Genomic DNA, 18820 nt, shown 5'->3' on the forward strand with positions numbered 1-18820 from the left:
TATTGCAGACAAGGCTGCTAATGAAGGGTTCTATAAGCGCCAATCAAGTAGAGTCCAAGGGCAAAAAAAACGCACCGAAGCCGCCAGCATTGGCAGCAAAACCTCGGCTGGCGGACGAGAGCGAGAAAAGAAAACGGAAAGCTACCAGTATTGGTGTCAAAAAGATGTTCGCGCTGGGTGGATCCTTGATGTAAGTGTCGATGAGAAGGGCCATCAGCAAAAGTGCCCAAATCTAACAAGGTCCGGCAAGGTCTGGAGAGTCTCCCACGGCCACATGATGCCTTCCGAGGCTTGAATGTATTTGTTCGTCATTATGCAAGGTGCGCATACTCGTCTCCTAGACTCTTTCAACCTCACGGCAGCCTTGCGAGGCGTTTCAAGATCGGCTCAGCAGTTGTTGGCAGCTCTGATCACGGAGCCTGGCCCAATGTTGACACGTGCAGAGTTGGATACCTTGGGGCATCAATGAATTTTATGAATGATCATAGTGCAGTACTAATTTTCCTACAATACAAGAATGTGTATGCGAAGGAGTGATTATGTGTGCGTCTCGTTTGTGTGTGTGTGGCGTCTGTGCGTGTGTGAGTTTTGCATGTGAAGAATAGTTGAACAGATCCAGCGCCATAAGATTCAGTGGGCAATGGGCATATGGCTGCGCGTACCAATCGGAGGCGACTGGCCGACACGAAGATCTTAAATCTCGTGATACTATCAATCATGATAGTGTCTCATATTTACACAATTTACGTTAGCTAATCGTCAATTTTTCCAGATATCCCGACATATTGCAGTGGTTTACTACACTTCGATCAGACAAGTACACGTACTCGTCAGCGACACGCTGAGAAGCATTTAGTAAGTGAAAGGCGTGATTGTATCGATCATCTCTTAGAAGTTACTGCATTACAGTCCAGTCACTTGCCCTTGCCCTTGCCCACACCAAGATCCAACACTTTCCGCCGGACGCGACGTCGACAGTCATCAGCCGTTCACCTCCAGCGTTCTATCCGGCTGCCTCATTATGCGATAGTCTTCGACTCTTCCTACTTCAAAGACACTCCCGCGAGAACCTCCATAGTCTTCCACAATTCGAGTCAGTATGGTGCAAAATTCTCCATATAAATAGTCACTCCACCACCTTCAACCATTAATATTCCCAGGTGCGGCACAAGGCCGCTTGTGGATGTGTCAATTTCATATCAACGACCAAAGCGTTGACCGTGAATAGCCTGCGCCTGGTGCACCATGAGGCATACACGAGGTTACCGTTGGGTTACCGACTGTCATCCTTCTGTGCGGCCTTCCCATTCATTTTAGTTTCATGAATAGCTGGGTGCGCATGAGGCATACATGAGGGTGCCAGAACGAACGACTGCCTTCCTTCTATTTGGCCTTCCCAGGTAAGACTATAGGTTACCTCACTTTGGCGCAGCTGACGAATGGCCTAGATAAATCTACAGTAACGGGTTCTGCGAGAACTGAGTCTTGGAGTGTTTTCCCGTGTTTTCCCTAACTCGAATCAGCATGGCCGACTCTCTCCACGCACCACCAGTTCACTGTCTGCTCCATATCTCTGGTACTTAACTCTCACATCAGCCGAACCATCAATTTCACTGAATATTATACCGAACAGGTGTCTCCGTCGATTTCAGCAGGTCACGAAAGAATGTAGAGTCTGCTGAAGCACGGATTGGCAAGTCGCACAGGCAGATCGAACGAGGTGCAGGGAAGACTTTGCGACAGACATTTTCTCCATCCATGTGAGGACTTGAGATACTCAAATAGTTCGCAGTCTAAATTGTCTTATTATAGGAAGCTTTCTCTCGGAGATTCATTTTCCTTACATGTACGGCACAAGACATTCCTTGGAATGAGGATCGAACATCAAGACATTGTATTCGATACCGAAGACATGTTCCGTGAGTCTCGTGAAAGAGTAGAACTCGAGAAACAAGGTGAGGCAGCAATATTTTGTCTTAGATCGCTCACAAACAACGCTACATGTGCAGCGTACAACAAGTCTCATAAAAATTTCCAGATCGTCGTCGAACTTTCCAGGAATGCGACAACCGAAGTAAGAGTCTATGTCTTGAATAAGAAGCCGTCTAAATCGTGAACCAACAGGCTGAGCAACCCGTCTCTTCTTCCGATGAAAACCGGGAGCTCCAGCCCACCACTGACGAAATCATCCGGATTTGTCCTCGGTGAGTCAGGATGACCAGGGAGTGCTATTCATCAGGTTGACACGAGAGACGCACCAAGGTTCCGAATTCTGGTTATAGGAAAGGTAACGAGTCGTCGTTGATGTCACGCCCGTATTTGTTGACACTGTGCTCCAATAGACCGGCGTCGGCAAGTCTTCGCTCATAAACAGCGCGTTTGGAGTGGAAAAAGCTGTGAGTTGCTCGCGACACTAAACACGGAAGATTGCTGATGCTATCTCCATAGCTCACTTCGCATGATAGGCGAGGTGATGCTAACATTGATACCGAGTTCATCTCAGAACAGAACGAGAGATTCGTTCTCCATGATAGCAAAGGTTTTGAACCAGGGGAAGAAGATAACCTCAAAATAGTCCAAAATTTCATTGAACGTCGGAAAAACATGCCTGCTTTGAAAGATCAACTGCACGCTATTTGGTAGGGCCTTGTGCTGATCGGTTCATATAACAAACTGACGAAACCCGTGGAAGGCTTTGTTTTGAGATACCCCGTGCAGGCGGGCGCTTACTAGAGACCGGTACGGAAGAATTCCTGACACTGAAGCGTGACGGGAAGCTGGGAAAAGTGAGTTGATTGATGTCTATCGCTCCGCGCAGGTGGCAGCTCAACTTTTTGTCAAAGTCCCCGTCATTGTCGTATTCACGAAATTCGACATGCTCATCGACTGCCTGGATCGTACCTTGGACGAAATAGGATCGGACGAAGATGCCTTCAAGGAACTCGTTAAGAACAAAGCAGACATCGAGCTACAGGATGTCTGCATCAGACCCCTAGAGAAATTCGCGGGGCCTGGTATCCCCCACGCTACGATTTCTAGTGGGTACCAATACTCTGACCGTTTCATACGTGCTTCCTAAATGTACGAACGCAGCAAAAAGAAGCCATAAGGAAACACTCGCTCGTCTGATCAAAGTGACTGAAGACCACGTCCGTCAGAATTTTGCGATCGAAGCATCGGTGATGACCTTCATCGCCCAGCGCGTGGATCCTGAACTCAAATTCAAGGCGTCCATTGAGTAAGTCTTGCTTTCTTCATTTTAAACCCGAGGTTCACACTGCGTTAGGGTTGGGAAGAAAAGTCTGTCCCGATTCCGTGTTGAAAATTACTGAGCACGATCTAAGTCTTCATGTCTCTTACAGAATACTGGAAGGTGCTCGCATCATGCGCAGCATTCAAGGATCGTACAATGTGGGACTGTCTATATGTGCTCCACACCGACATTGTCGCTGTGTGGAACTTTCATGACCCGCATCATGTAATGACTGTCTTCCATGTCGTCGCATCAACTCTGACGTGATTTGTGCACAGTACTTGCACAGCCCAGAGTTCAGGAAACTAATGGTCAACATGGTCAATGAGTTAGAAGACGGACCTACGGCTGGTCCCAATCAGGCCATGTAGGCCGCTCTTTTTCAGAATAGATGAATTTCTATCTCATCAAATGATCACAGTGCTGGGCGGCTCTCCATTGTGGGTACCATTGCGGGCATCCTGTCCGCCCTGGCAGGATCTGCGACTCCCATCGTGGTGCCGATCGCGGCAGGTATTGTACTCGCCCGATGGGTTTACGAGGTGTACCAACTGTCGTAAGTACCTCTACCTACCCTTCATGAAGAGGTACTGATGGATCCTCGTTAGCCGCGTCGTACTTCAGCGCTTCATGTCCTACATTGTCGACTTGACTCTCGTGTTGCAGATACTTCATCTTGTATCTGAAAGTCAGGAACTGTCTCCTAGGGTCATCAAGCTTGCGGTGGCTTCCTACCTCGCCTCGCCGACGAGCGAGGAAGTTCATACTCGTATTCAGTTGTATGACAGGGAATTGACACTCCTGGCCCGCACGGATCGGGATATACTGGATAAAGTCATTGATATGATGCGCTTGTATAGCATCAATGCAGAGGCCATTTCCAAACTTCGGCAAGACATTCCGGCTGTGGCCTCAGCACCAGATTGTAAGCATGCGCTTACTTTCATGTGATTAACGCGCCCTTCGTTGATTGGACACCGTGCCATAATTGTCGGTGTTTGGCTGCTAACGCTCATTCAGTATATATAGCTCACCGCTGATGTATCGATATCTTATCTCTTACCGTATCACCGAATCCCATACGCTCATCCACGTTACCGCTGTCTGATTGTCCGCTAGTGTTGATTGTCTACTGTGACGACCTTCCACAGATGAACCATGGGAAGAAAACACGGCGAGCACTTGATTCTTTCTTTGATGAATAATTTTGCAGCGTTGGCACGTGTTGTTTTGGGCATGTAATTGCAGCGACGTTATCACTTGTAGTAATTGGAATACTGGCTGGCCCATGCTACTGTAGTATGCTTCAATAATTTAAGTAGACGGTCTTCTATGAAAGTTACATCCTTGCCCTCGCGTCATCCACGCCTACACTGCATGTTGCCTACGGACCGGAGGAATGGCAGGCTATATATAAGTATCATCGATCAGACACGAACTAGAGCAATGCTACTCTTCTTCGGCGTCTGCCCAGGCCTTCGCGTCAGTCATATGCATTATCCGACGTTTGCAGTATACCAAATTGAAATCAACTGGAGGGCGACAACTCTGAACTCAACCAACGCAAAGGGCAGTCGAGGGAATTAGTTCCCCGCTGGTGTGAACGTTAACATGACCTGTAGTCGCATAGCATAATATATATCGCGCTCCTTCATCGGCGATTGTCCTATCGCAAAATGTCTGATGCGGTGGCCAAGTCCCAAAAGAGTAAGCAGCGCGGAAGGGAAAATTATTTCCCTTCAATAGTCGTCACAGAAGACGACTGTTATGAATTACATACCATCTGCACGGCCTTGCGCAGCCCTCGTCGCTGATAAGTATGCCCGTTGAGAAGGAAGAGGAAGGAAGGCGATGTTAATAGACAAATCACGTCCATGGGATTAAAAAAAAAAAAAAAAAAAAGGACGACGATCATTGTGCCACCTTGCTCATGCGTCATCTTTACTATCAATATCAAGGAAGGCCCAGGTATATCATCCAAGAATCGAGAAGCTCTGGACTGATGGTCGTTAGCTGGTCGTGGAAATCACAAAGCCGATTTCAACGAAGCGTTAATAATGACATTCGGGAACGGTGAAGTCAGTGAATGAATATGATAGGTTCTAGACTTTCCGGGACGCAGGTTGAAAAAGCAGAGTACCATACTAGATGATTGCTTACCTGAAAAATCTTCAGAGACAAGGAAAGGAACATAAGTAGTTCTCAACTACGAAGGTATTTAGAGCGCTCTGGCAAGATCTAGACTCACCTTTGACTAACATGTTCGCAAGATTCAAAATGTTGTTCAGCGTGCGATGAAGCGCGGAGTCCACGGGCATACATGGAATAAGTGGGGCGCATACGGCAAAGTAGGTCGACCATGAGAGTACCATCCCACCAAGTCAATTAAAAATCCTGCTACCTGCGAATGGACGGAGTTCGCCAAGATGTGAGTTAATCTTCGGGGTGGGATTTAGTTCAGTGTCGCGTGGTGGAAGTGATCCGTTGCAGGGAAATTGTGTGGTCCGATGATGACACAACACATGGACATCCATACTACTGTGGTTAGATGGGAAGATCGACAGCGTCAATATAATTGGATTGACCTGAAGATATAAAGTTCAGAGGTGAACATGTGAGATGATAAGGTTCTCGAATTTTGACTCAAGGTAAAAATTAGCGGATAGACCTATAACAGCCTATAAGTAGCCTACCATAGCCTGTCGTCGTCGAAGACTAAGAAGTACTCGAGGAAGGCCGGCGGAACGGAAATTGTACGGGCATGGGAGGTTGACAGACGCCTGCCACGTGTGTGGGAGCCGTGTTTTTGGGTTGCCATGTCATAAACCGGGTTTGGGTTTGGAACGTGGTTCCCAGCCAGCAAAAACAATAGACCATCGATTTTACAAAGGTCCTATCAAGATACTCATCGTCATCATCGCCGACGACGACGAGCTCAACATTAATGGACCCTTCTACCTACCATCCTATCGCAGCCAGTTACGGTTACGCAGCTGACCGAGACAGAGGATACCATGAGAGGGATAGGCTGTAAGTCTCCTTCCAGCGCTTTCAACTTCACACACCAAAAGATCGTTCCAATGCTACGGTTCCGTCCACAACTAAGGGCATCAAAGTTAACCGTTCAACCTTCATATCTGATAACTTACTTCCATTTCCTTCCTATCGTCTTTTTCTTTACTAACATGTTCAATCGTCCACCCAGGGAATATGAGCTTACCGTCAGGCAGGAGCCAAAACAAGCCCGTATGTGCGGTGTTGGTGGTAAGTCACTTGCCTTTATCTCTCCTTGCAGGAACTTATTCTCGCTTAGCTGACAGGCGTCCCATCGACCCCCCTCCCATCATCCAACTTCGTGTTATCGACCCACAAACTCGTCAACCTCCTTCCCCAGCTCGCCTAGATGGTGACGAATCAGACCCCAGTTATGCTCACAGCTTCCTTCAGAATCCCTATTATTTCATGTTCGCAAGTCTAGCAAAACCAGATGATGACACCGAACTACACTGGCTTAAGGTTAGTATCTTATGATCACCGTAATCTCTTTCTGATTGCTAGTTATCAGGATGGGAAAACACGGTGTACTACAGGTTCAGTCGTCTCGTCCCTATATCACCTCAAAGATACCGAAAACCGCAACGAGGATGCTGGATTCTTCGTCTTCCCCGACCTCAGCGTTCGAACCGAGGGTTCTTATCGCTTAAAGCTCAGCCTCTTCGAAGTCGTCGGGTATGTTCGAATTTTGCTGACTAACCACATCCTACTCACGTCCCTGACTTCTCCTCAGCAATACCGTCCGCCACTGTAAATCGATCTACTCAGCGCCATTCTATGTCTACACTGCAAAGAAGTTCCCCGGTATGGAAGGTGGGCCTAAGGTTTAATGATCCAAATTAATTGCTCAACGCCTCGTTCTTTGCTAATTATTTGTTATATATGATTGGCTTGCACTTTCTTATCAGAGTCCACACCTCTTTCATGTTCGCTAGCCGACCAAGGCATCAAGATCCGCATCCGTAAAGATATTCGAGTTCGTAAACGTCCTATCGCTGCACTCACCGCTCCCATCGATACCGAGAACAACAATAACGAAGACGAGCATGAAAATGATACCCCAGTTTCTGCAGCCCCTTCTTCGGGACATTCCAAACGCGCTCGGCACGGTACAGTGTCTTCTAGCGGCGCATCAGACTTGCAGACCCCTACCGGGTCACTAGCGGGATTACCCGCATGGCCATCTTCAACCAGTTTAGATCCTATGCTAGGTGCTCCAAGTGCGCCCGGCGGTGTCGAACTTCCTGCGCCAACGCATCCTCCACCGCCTGCCCCTGCAGGTGGGGGAATCCCACCACCTCGCGGTGCGAGCTACGAAAGCTCGCGTCTGGGAGGCTCTATACCTCCGCCACCTGGAGCGCAAATGATATCCCCGCCTGCAGCACCGACATACGATAACCCTCGCAGCGCACAGCCGTCCATCCCGCCTGCGTCCTCCACCGTTTCTCAACGTCAGACTATGCATCCGCCTCCACAGTCTACACCATTTCCGACATCTGCTCCCGTGTTCAACTCGCAAGGCAGAATAAACTATGAAGCTCCCCGCGCTTCCGCATTTGAGCCGCCACGTCCTCCTTACGAAAGCAGCCCTAATCAACGCCCGTCGTTCGAGACAAGGGCAGCGTATGAACAGCCAGATCAACGAGGATACGAAACCTCTCGAACAGCGTATGAGCCTCCGCCACAACGCCCCCAGTTTGAAAACCAGCGCAATGCCTATCCATCCGGTTATGATGGTCAGAACACCCCATCCAACACTTTTCAGGAGCCATATCCTTCTGCTGGGCAATACAACAGTCAGCCATCGACCTCTAATCAATACCCGCACCCCTCGACTTCATCTCACCCGCAATACCCTTCATCATCGCGGTCTCAGTCGCAATATGGAGCACCTCCGTCCAATACATACCCTACACCTGCGCCATATTCGCAATCACAGTCTAGGTATGAATACCCACCTCAACAGTCGCAACAATACGCTAGTCCAAACGGTGATTCGTATTACGAGTCCTCTCCGACTACCTCAACTGGGCCGTCTCACAATCATGGACAAACAGCTTACTACCCCTCCAGTCAATCCTCCGCTCACACTCCGTCATGGAATACCCCTGCTCCTCCCGTTAATCCACAGCCCTACTCATCATCCGCGCCATCTCATACCCAATCATACGAGTTCAACCATCAACAGCCCTATCCAAACTCCAACGCAAGTGACTACTACCAACCGTCTAATTCTGCCCACGCCCACTCCCAGCCTCAAACCCCTCGCGTCACCTCCTCGCCCCCCTCTCGATACGCCAACCAACCGTACCCCAGCTCCTCTAATGAACCCGCCTACCCGCGCCACCAACAATCTGCATATGCATCCGCGTCTACAGGAGGGTACAACCTCCCCCCACCTCCTCCCTCCCAGCACCCAACTGCAGGCTCTCACCACGAGTGGCCAGCAGCCACCCCCGCAACTGCATGGAACAACCCCAGCTCCGTATCCACAGCCGGCGAGCACGGTCTCATCCAGCTTGCGCCGCTCCGCCAACACCCGTCGTCATCAGCCCGTCAACAAGCGTCTTCGTCTTCGTCGTCTTCATCTGACGCGTCGTCGCCTGTGGCGGGCACGCCGGGGGGAGGTGGTGGTGGTGGGGCGGCTTACCCGCTCATCCATCTATCGCGCGCGCCGTTTGAGCATGACGCGCGTGTAGGGCATCAAGGGAAGAAGAATGTGTTGAGTATCGGGAGTATCATTTCGGATGGTGCCTAACCCTAGATTGCGTGTGGATGGGCTGGGTCGGATTTTGAGCGCGACGAGTGCTTTTGTATATATCTGTAGTTGGTTAGTGATACTGTGTGGTGGTTAGTGATACTGTTTGCTCGTTGCTCAATTTGTTACGGGTTAGTTCGATTATTTTTTTTCGTTCGTGCCCTGTTGTTGTTCGTCGTTGCTGGTTGCAGTTGTGTTCTTTTTCGTTTCCTTTGGTCTGGTTGTCGAGTTACTGTATCAATGATATTCGTCTCACTGCAAACGTTTTGTTCAAGATGAAGTATATACTTGTCTATCTGTATGGATATCTAATCTAATATCTATTCTATGTATAGAAAAATAACTGTCTGGACCAAGTCTGGACTCTACACCTACCATGTCTCCCCCCTAGAGGCCTCGTTCCTCCAGTAATCTGATTCAAATTGTCGCTGAGAACGTGCTTAATGATGCATCTTAATATATCATACTCCACTACATATCATTGTCACGTACATCGCAACTGTAAGGAGTCCTACTCCAAGTTTACGCCCGACCAACGCTTCAGCCTGAGAGGCCGCATCCGTTTACCTCGTCGGTCAAGAAGCTTCACTCTTCGCATCTGATTCTCAGGTACGCGGATGCATTGAATTTCTTTTACTATATTCGTGAGCAACATTTCACCTGTTCACATTTTCACACTTCACGTTTTTACTATCACAACACGCCTAGCTATATATAACAAAGGCATGCCTCCGATTTTTGCATGTTTGACGTCTTTCCCTTTGACTCCCTAGTTTCCTTTCAGCCTCTCGCATACAATTACCATGGTATTTGAGCCACTTAGACTTGCACTTAGACAGGATGTATCCTCGTACTCCTGCACCAACGTTATCCGTCCGAAGCTCGACAGTTTCCGCATTACTTCTCGTATTTCTACGACTCTACTATTCTGATCCTGCTTGATTCATCTTTTCCCTTTCAACTCGCATAGGTTTCGCTGCGTACTCGGTATCAAACCAATCAAACCGATGCATCGAGCTCTATTCATCTCTGAAATACTCTTGGAGATATTCAGATACCTGCACCCATCGTCCCGCGGGCGACCGGCCTGTCAAATATCGTATGATAAATTTGGTGCATGCTAATTTACAGGTGCTAATTGCCATACTAATTAGCACTAGTGTGCCGTCATGGCCTGGGGGCGGCGTGTTTGCCGACATAGACCAGTGGGTTGGGTGGGCATCCCTTGTAGCGCTTGCAAGGACATGCAAAACCTTCTATGAGCCCGCAATGGACTTGATATGGGCTAATATGGTTGGGATAGAACCATTCCTAGGCTGTGTAGCGAGGCTACATCCAATGGTATATCGTGATGGTCAACGGGTGAGTACGGACTAGTCACGCTCTTCATTTCTTGTCGTTCATTGGCTCAACAAGCATTCAAACACAGTACTTCGATTGTGAAGGCATCGAACCATTATCGGGGGACGAGGCCCGTCAATTCATGCGTCATGCTGCCCGTGTGCGCTCGATGTGTATACCATTTTACGAACATCTTCACCTTCTCAATATCCTTCCCACCGAGACGTGCTTGTTCCCGAGATTGACGTCGTTAACCTGGGAGGTTCCGCGTTCAGATACCATTAACTTTCATCTCTTCCTGTCCCCTACGCTACGCCATTGTTCAATATCGGCTCTTCATCCAAGTATGCAATCTATCGGAACCCGTTGTGCTGCTTTGGAGCACTTAGCTATCAAGGCCTCCCATCGGAGCACAGCAGATGAACGGTCACTCCTGGCTAGAACCGTTCGTTCGTGCAAGCAGCTCCAATATCTGGATTGTGCACCGCTCGATTGGGCGACATGGAACCACCTCTCCAATGTCCACCCTCTTCTCTCAGTGCGCATTCGTGACAACGGATGTCTCCCACTGGATCGGAGTGATCTCAAATTCGCACCTTTCCTCAACATCGTGACCCTCCAGTTATATGTAGAAACGGCTGCATACCCTATCGCAGTCATCCGACACTTAGAATTCCCCTCTCTAATAGAGTTCGAGATGCATGTCAACATTCTACCTTGGGCAGATGCTGAGGAGCTCTTTCGGACACTGTCGCAGTGCAAATCATTCCGCCAGACTCTCAAAGACATCGCTATATTCTCATCTGATGACGCAGCCCAGGAGCCCTCATGCAACTCTTTGACGGCGATTAGACAATTCCTCTGTTTCCCGCAGCTGCAAACGCTGTGGCTCTCTTGTGATAACTGCCCCATCTACCTCGACAACGACCTTCTTTTGGAAGCCATATCAAGTTGGCCGCACATTCGTCAGCTGCAATTAGGGAGTAACCCAGATCTTTATCCTCCACCTGTGGTGACATTCCGCGGATTATTCGCAGCGCTCCGTTTATGCCCCCAGTTGGAGACCCTGCGAATATTGATCGACGTTGATGATATCGATATCGATCCTGAAGCCGAGTCATACCAACATACCTCCTTGACAAGTTTGAATTTGTGCCTATCTCACCACGAGGACGCGGACGCCGAAGCTGTCGCACGTATTATTTTCTTCATGCTTCCTGGCATCGAGCAAGTTGGTCTAGGTGCTGACTGGGAGGATGGGTGGCACGAGGTCAATAGGCACCTTGAATGTTTAAAATCTTCTGCGGCCCATGGACAGCGTATCATATAAACAGCCCCGATAGCTGAGTTTGGGATGTAGTCAGGTTTTGGAATTATCCAACGAAGAAGGAATAATTGTCTTCCTGCAATATAGTTTTTGTAGACTTGGAGGAGGTTGGAATTGTCATATCATTGCTGTAATTGTCGTTGCTAAATCCCTCCGTTCCATCGTCGTTTTGCTGTGCCGGGTCACGCGTCGGCACCCACCACGTTAGAGTTAACGAAGCGGGCTACTAGCTGTGCAGGGAATCGCCATGTACCAACGTCATTTACCATCGAACTCTACCTGATACATCGTAGTGACCGAATCTCCGTATCTCGCAGGCAATTTTGACAACACTAGACAACACGCCTCTGCATCATACCACCAGGATTCTTGAGGTGGTGTTTCAACCACGCTCCATATTATATCAAATAACTGTCATGTTTGATTACCAGATCGCAATGAATCTCACTAGCGTTGTGCCGTCTTGATTTTTATTTATTTGTGACTCCTTACTCGCCCGAGGTGCTGGAGTTTGGCTGCATTTGATATGCTGGAGTCTCATCTGATCAGTGATTATTTATAAGTTTGTGGAGTTCGAGCACAGGAATCTTTGCGAACAAGTGACATCTCTAGACCCATTCCTTGACCTCTACGTAGGCGAGTCGTATTTTTGATGGATCACCAGTCGCACAAATTCAATATGATCTGCGGTTGTCTGGGGAATGGTGGTTGCGGATCATCACCCCTAAATCATCGCACAGCTTCGTGAGACATCCACGCTTGCAGTGGGCGATTGGAGATAACTATATTGACTAACCTCGGTTTGCGAATTCCTGTAGTAATAAAATCCAAGAGTTTTATCCGTATGCATGCGAAGCTTAGCAAGTCCAAGCAGCATTTCGTTCCATGGTGACGGAAGTAGCCCCTCGAAAACCGGTATCGCACACTAAACAAAGAGTTAGATGGTCATCAGCCCTCTCAATCTTCACCCGATAGTGCATAACGAGTTGGAGCCTTCCTAAGTACTATCCTCATATCACGCTCGACTGTCCGCTGCATTCAACCATCAATTATTGTTTTCCAGGTCTCTACACATGACATAAATAAATTATCATCACACCTTGATGAAACTATTATAATGAAAGAAAACATATCAGAACGGACCTGCAGTTGTAAGGTGGGTACACTACTTTATGAGTAGATGTGTCGTAAGCATAATATCGTCAAATCTATGGAACCGACTTCACAACTGGACGTGTCACGACTCTAGTCCACCGGCGCTTCGAGGCTCACCATTGAGGCCTATTCAAGGGGTAGTTGTCTTGATTCAAGTCTGGGGAATTGTAATCTTGATTGAGGGGCAGCACGAGGGCTGCAACAGTGTAGATGATCACAACCGCATACTCCATGAGCATGTCCATCACGAGGTAAATTTGCCATTCGCCTGTGAGAATGTTGAACTTCGCTAGGTCGCTGGTGTTGGGTTGGGAGGATGTTGACGAAATATCAAACGTGCTCGAAGAGAACGTGGACAGGACGCTGTACAGCGTCCGAATCGCCAAGAATGGAAGTGCGATAGAGATGGCCTTCAGGAGCTGAAGACAAGGCGTAAGAACTTTAGTCGGAGATGAGTGTGCTCCCGAAAGCTCACCTGCTTGCGGTATTTCAGGACAAAGCGGACTTGGCTCCATAGAAAGAGGCAAATGCCGACAAGAATAATGTATAGGACGACAAAGAGGATGACACCTGCCCGGCGCATGGTGTTCCCACTCGAGCTTGAGCTGGAACTTGACGCATCGGAGATACCAATGATGGTAAGGATGAGAGCGACCAAGCCAAGAAGTTGAAGAAGACGGAATAGCCTTTTATGTCTTGATTCGCCATCGGGCGTCTGGAATCTATGATAATATTTAGTATCCCATCCGTAAACAACAACATTCTGAACGCACATTGAATGCAACAGACCCAGCGTGCAAACCAACAGCGGGGATAAGCCAGATGCTTCAAGGGCATAACCACCGATGTATAGTCCAGTGTTCACAGGTGTAATGTCCTCAGCTGCAACAAGCAAAGAACCACCCAATACTCGGACTGTAGATATAATTTGGGTCAAAACTAATAGATGACTAGAATATCAAACAACCTACTGATGCAGAATACCAGCAACAGGACCCACCCATCACCTCGCGATATGCCGTACCTGTACACCACCATGACAGAAAGAAATAGGAAGGGGATATACATTGCGATTGTCACCGCTGCAAGGATGCCCCGAGTGTCGAGAGCCATGTTTCCTTAAGAATTCGAAGAAGGAAGAAGTATAAAAATGAGGGAAAGGATGCGTTGACTGCTTGCCTTTTGTATAAAGTCGTGGTGAACAAAGGGCAGTGCTCGAAGGGCCTCGTCGCCGATGGAGTCGCGTTTACATATTTCAAAGTGACACTCCTCACTTCGACAGAAGTGGTTGATAGCTGCGCACGAGATGCTGTGACTACCTCGGAGGAGCAAAAGCGGATTAGTAGGACTGCAGGCGACATTCGTTAGCGCAGCCGGTGTAGTAACTGATACGCGCCGGTTCTCAGATCTCAACTACCACCGACCGTTATGCCATTGCAATTGTGGCAGTACTTAGCATCGGAGGATATCATGTGCGAACTGCGGGTACACACGTTATAAGGTACAAGGTCTGGTGCATGTCATGCTCCTTTAGGAAATTTGATCACGAGGCTATCAACAACCTGTGCCAGGCGTGTTTCCCCGGGCCGAAGTCCCTAAATCATTAGGCTGAGCACTTATCGGAGTTCTTGTATGTAGCTGCTGAATAATTGGCCCGAGAGGGTGTCAGTGACCATGAATGCACGAACTTGACAGCTACCTTCAGATCGATAGACCAGAATCCATTTTTGTTCACTCACCGCTTTTGTTTACTTGTGGAACTGGACAAATAAAAGGGTCCCGCCTGTTACGATACTTCGTCGAGCGAGATACCCCAGAATGGCACTGGTGACTGGACTGCGCAAATTTCTCATTCGGTACTGTCTTCGGACACCATTCTCACCATAGTTGGAAACCGCCGTCACATTCCAGCAGCCATAAAGCAATAATGGGTCACTATGTCTGCCCAAATGTCATCCAAGGCCATAGCACAAGTCACTAACACTTATATATAGGTTGGCCATTGGGGATTGGGGAACAGTATCGGTCGGATCATCCTGAGATCATCAAAGTCAAAGACTCGAGAAGACGAGAAAGCCGTCGCGCTAATGACCAGGTTGCTAGCCCTGAGCGGATGATGTTGAAACCTGCGAGTACTAATGCTGAGCTCATGCTGGAATGATCAGTAACAGAGACGATGTTAAACATACCATAATGAGTCGGTGATAAGTAGTCATACCAGCAGTGAGCTCAGAGGGGTGTCAGATGCAGCATCAAACGAGCAGCATACCGTATCATAGAAGTTGCGCAGTCCAGTATCTCACCCGACGAAGTATCGTAACAGGCGGGACCCTTTTGTTTGTCCAGCTCCACAAGTAAACGAAAGCGGTGAATGAACAAAAATGGATTCTGGTCTATCGATCTGAAGGTAGCTGGAAGGCCTTAGCCTTCGCCACACGCTCGCCGGGTTCGAAACGGGCCGTCCAATTGCAATGTTGTTTGTGTCTGTTTATAATAACTTCGACTTGAATACTCCATCGACATATAATGCAACGTGCTCTACTTGTCTCTGAAATCCTCCGGGAGATATTCGAGCATTTTAATTGATCCTGGACCCATGATCACAGGGCGGGAAAATATTGTTTCGGAAGTCCCATGCAGTTCTTGCAAGGACATGCAATGCCTTCCACGAACCTGTGATGGATGTACTTTGGGTTGACATGGATGATCATGGTATACATCCACTGCTGGGCTGCGTAACGAGGATACACCCAATGAAATATGTCAATGATCACGACCGAACCGTCAGTGCAGACCAGTTACTCTCTGTTCGTTCATTAGCTTACCGATCATCTAAATGCAGCACTTCCGGTTTAAAGGCGTCAAACCATTGTCTGAGCATGAGGCCTGCCAATTCTTGCGTCACGCCATGTGCGCTCAATGGGTATAATATTCGACGACCATTTTTACCTTCTCTCAGTCCTCCCCAGCAAGACATGCTTGTTCCCGAAACTGCGCTGCGTCATTGTGTCCTATTGAGCGCTCATTCGGATTCTAAATTCATCGGGACCTGTTGCCTAGCTTTGGAGGTTTTAACCATTATGCACTCTGATCAGAACACAGAACCGTCCCTCCTTACTAGCATGGAGCCACCTTTCTTACTTCCCCACTCTTCTCACAATGCGGATCAATGGGTTTGGACATAACCCGTTGGTCCTGAAAAATCTCGATTTCGTGCGTTTCCTCGATGTCACGATTCTTTCTTTCAATATTGAAACTGCTGCAAACATTATCGCAGTTATAGAATACTCAGAATTCCCCTCGCTCAAAGAGTTCGAGATGCATGTTCGTGTTTTACCGTGGGCAGAGGCCGAGCAGCCCTTCTGTGCACTGTTATAGTGCAAAGCATACCAGACCCTTGAACATATCGTCATCATCTCCTCTATTGATCGATAAGTTCAGGAGCCCTCTTTGACGGCGGTCAGACGATTCCTGTGTTTTGCGCAGCTGCAAATTCTGCGGCTCGTTTTTAGTAATTGTATCATCTATCTTGATAACGACATTCTCTTGGAAGCCATGTCAAGTTGGCCGCACATCCACTGTCTGGATTTGAGGGGTAACCGACGTCTCGATCTACCTACCGTGACATTCCGCGGTTTGTTCACAGCGCTCCGTCTATGCCCACTTACATACACTGCGCTTATTAATGGATACTGCAAACGTCAATATTGATCCTACAGCCGAGTCATTTCAACACACATCCCTAAAAGCATTGTACTTGACATCCTCTGGCGCAGTTGATGCTGAAGCTGTTGCTCATATCATTTCCTCCATGCTCCCTTTCGTCGACCGAGTTGGACCGCTATACGTTTCGAACTTCCCTCAAATCTGGCACGAGGCCAACAGGCGTCTTGAATCTTCTAGAGTGTCTGCAGTTCTTAGCAGCCCTATCACAGGCGCAACCTCCAAGACCTGAGTTCGAGATGTACTCAATTGTCCTGCAACCATACCTTCGTGCTCTTCCGTCGTCGTCCGAGTCGTCTGGTAGTTAACTATAGTTGCAATTATTTTCTTCCCTTTGACCGTCGAATTGCTACATCTTATGAGTTTCTGTCACGCATGTGCCCTGCTGTGATCGCGGCTGTTATTGTTCACAATGGTTGTAATTGTTTTCTCCCCTCGGATCATCGAATTGCTATAATATAATACGAGTTTCTTCGAAAAACGAAGCGTTCTCATCAAGTTTCTATCTCCGCCCACTTGAAAGTCGAGTTGTTTGATACATTTTTACATCAGCAGATTCAGCACACGCAACTCACAGTCGCTTCCTGTACCGCGTGTCCTATGATGTCCAAAAAGCTATTCCCGCAAATCAAGCACCGCTGTACGGCCTCCAGTAAATGCCTCACAATCCAACTCTGCAGCGGCAGGCAGCTGGCTCTCATTCGACGCTGAAGCGAGGCCTTGCATCTATTGCACGTGCGTACCTTTGACGTCGAGAGTATGAACGAGGTGGTCGAAAAAAATCACCTTTTGTAGATTTCCACAAAGCCATTTCCGCAAAACAAACACCGCTGTACAGCCTCCAGCAAATCCCTGACGATCCAACTCTGTGCAGCGACAGGCAACTGGCCCTCATCCGACGCTGCAAACGGCAGCAAGGCCTTCCAACCGCATGTGATGCACGTGCGCACCTTTGAGGTCGAGAGTATGAATGAGGTGATCGTACAACGAGCTAATATAAGATAAGTTAAAGCATAAGATGCGTATTGTTAGCTTTGCGAAAGAGGGGAGCCGTACCGCAGTCATGGCCGTTAGGACAAGTTGCACGGGTAATGTCGTGGAGTGGGACTTTGATGTGGCGGGCGGGACAGTGTTTGTGTGGCGCAGCGATTGCGGGATCGATATGGAATGATGTGGTGTGTGCGTCTTTTAACGCTTTAGCTTCATCAACTAGATCTTGTAGCGAGCTGGGCAGTAATGACTGTACTACCTTGCGGAGGGTGACTGGGATAGCAGGCGCTATGATGAGTCCTCAGCAGATAAGAAAAGAGAGTGGACTATCGGTGCGCCAGTGACGACGGGAATTATGACTCTTGAGTGGCGGACCAAGATCCGCAGCAGGCAGTGTGAGATGGAGGCTAGGAGGCCCTGTGCGATTCTAGACCACACTGTGCTTGCATCTCTGGGTCCTTGCAGAGTTTCTGTGGTGAACAGGACTTGGTAAGTATACCGAGGTGAACGATCTTGAACGCATCCAACAGAGGTCGGCTATGAAGAGCCTCATTCGCAGCGGTAGAAGGTGGGCCAGCCAAACAAGTCAGTGGTCAGACTTTTTCAGAGCTGGAATCGCAAGGGGTAATTGCGTCCAGGATGAGAAGACAATTATCGTTGTTTGGTCTGGTGGAACTTGAAATAAAATCTCCAGCCCCGAGGGCACAGCGCCGGGAAGCGCGTATTGCTGCGCAGATGAAGCATCAAAGCGCGCAAATGGTGAATTGGGGCACTTCCTGAAGCTTAACCATCTAGACGTCAAATGACCAGGTCATGAAAGCTGCCGAATGGGTGACTCACCAGAAGAGATATTAGTAAACGCCTCTAAAACGGTATGCAAGACAGTCTCATCGCCGAGGTGCCAAGATGGTGCAGTGAGCAGTATACGTTCATGCTGAGGCTCATGCTTATATGAAATCAGCAGGTCGAAGGGCACTAGAAAAGCAAACACATCGGTGAGTGATTGTAAACGATATCATTGATGGCACTCACTCGTATATTCACGTGAGTATCAACTACGAGTCATACGACACCATGCAACTAATTTTGTTGACATCCATGTATGAAATGCCCGCAGGAGTAACCTTGGCGAACAACAGTCGTGACGGTCGTGATAGGTGAAAGCGTCGCCTGCGAGCAGAGGACTCCAGGTAGGTTCCGCGGATATATTTAGATGGCG

At 48.4% G+C, this 18820-nt stretch overlaps 5 protein-coding genes across 5 annotated transcripts; 3 read left to right on the forward strand and 2 right to left on the reverse strand.

Moving 5' to 3' along the window:
• Positions 1–1524: 1524 nt before the first annotated feature.
• EDB91DRAFT_1246668 (uncharacterized protein) lies at positions 1525–4204 on the forward strand (the record flags this gene model as incomplete). Its single annotated transcript, XM_041322691.1, has 16 exons — positions 1525–1576; positions 1634–1760; positions 1813–1955; positions 2010–2074; positions 2125–2204; positions 2263–2287; positions 2343–2396; positions 2449–2639; positions 2693–2786; positions 2819–3038; positions 3094–3238; positions 3287–3300; positions 3363–3478; positions 3532–3620; positions 3675–3809; positions 3862–4204. 16 exons carry the CDS (start codon positions 1525–1527, stop codon positions 4202–4204), a joined length of 1893 nt encoding a protein of 630 aa, XP_041178890.1.
• A 1993-nt stretch (positions 4205–6197) lies between these two features.
• EDB91DRAFT_1050696 (velvet factor-domain-containing protein) lies at positions 6198–8348 on the forward strand (the record flags this gene model as incomplete). The annotated part of the gene is made up of 6 exons (XM_041313549.1): positions 6198–6283; positions 6459–6517; positions 6567–6769; positions 6819–6982; positions 7041–7120; positions 7216–8348. Coding segments are annotated over 6 exons (1725 nt in total), but the record flags the coding sequence as incomplete, so codon positions are not given.
• A 1410-nt stretch (positions 8349–9758) lies between these two features.
• On the forward strand, positions 9759–11879 carry EDB91DRAFT_189270 (uncharacterized protein). The gene is made up of 3 exons (XM_041326371.1): positions 9759–10164; positions 10220–10406; positions 10495–11879. The coding sequence occupies exons 1-3, from the start codon at positions 10073–10075 to the stop codon at positions 11734–11736; spliced, it is 1521 nt and encodes a 506-aa protein (XP_041178892.1). The 5' UTR covers positions 9759–10072; the 3' UTR covers positions 11737–11879.
• A 1122-nt stretch (positions 11880–13001) lies between these two features.
• EDB91DRAFT_1246671 (uncharacterized protein) lies at positions 13002–14001 on the reverse strand (the record flags this gene model as incomplete). Its single annotated transcript, XM_041322692.1, has 4 exons — positions 13002–13307; positions 13364–13610; positions 13662–13803; positions 13860–14001. The coding sequence occupies 4 exons, from the start codon at positions 13999–14001 to the stop codon at positions 13002–13004; spliced, it is 837 nt and encodes a 278-aa protein (XP_041178893.1).
• Positions 14002–17405: 3404 nt separating this feature from the next.
• EDB91DRAFT_1028668 (putative zinc-finger of transcription factor IIIC complex-domain-containing protein) lies at positions 17406–18160 on the reverse strand (the record flags this gene model as incomplete). Its single annotated transcript, XM_041312683.1, has 4 exons — positions 17406–17602; positions 17668–17860; positions 17929–18052; positions 18111–18160. Coding segments are annotated over 4 exons (564 nt in total), but the record flags the coding sequence as incomplete, so codon positions are not given.
• Positions 18161–18820: the final 660 nt, after the last annotated feature.

Source organism: Suillus paluster (genome assembly GCF_016628075.1).
Source record: "Suillus paluster strain FC165 chromosome Unknown EDB91scaffold_16, whole genome shotgun sequence".
NCBI lineage: Eukaryota > Fungi > Basidiomycota > Agaricomycetes > Boletales > Suillaceae > Suillus > Suillus paluster.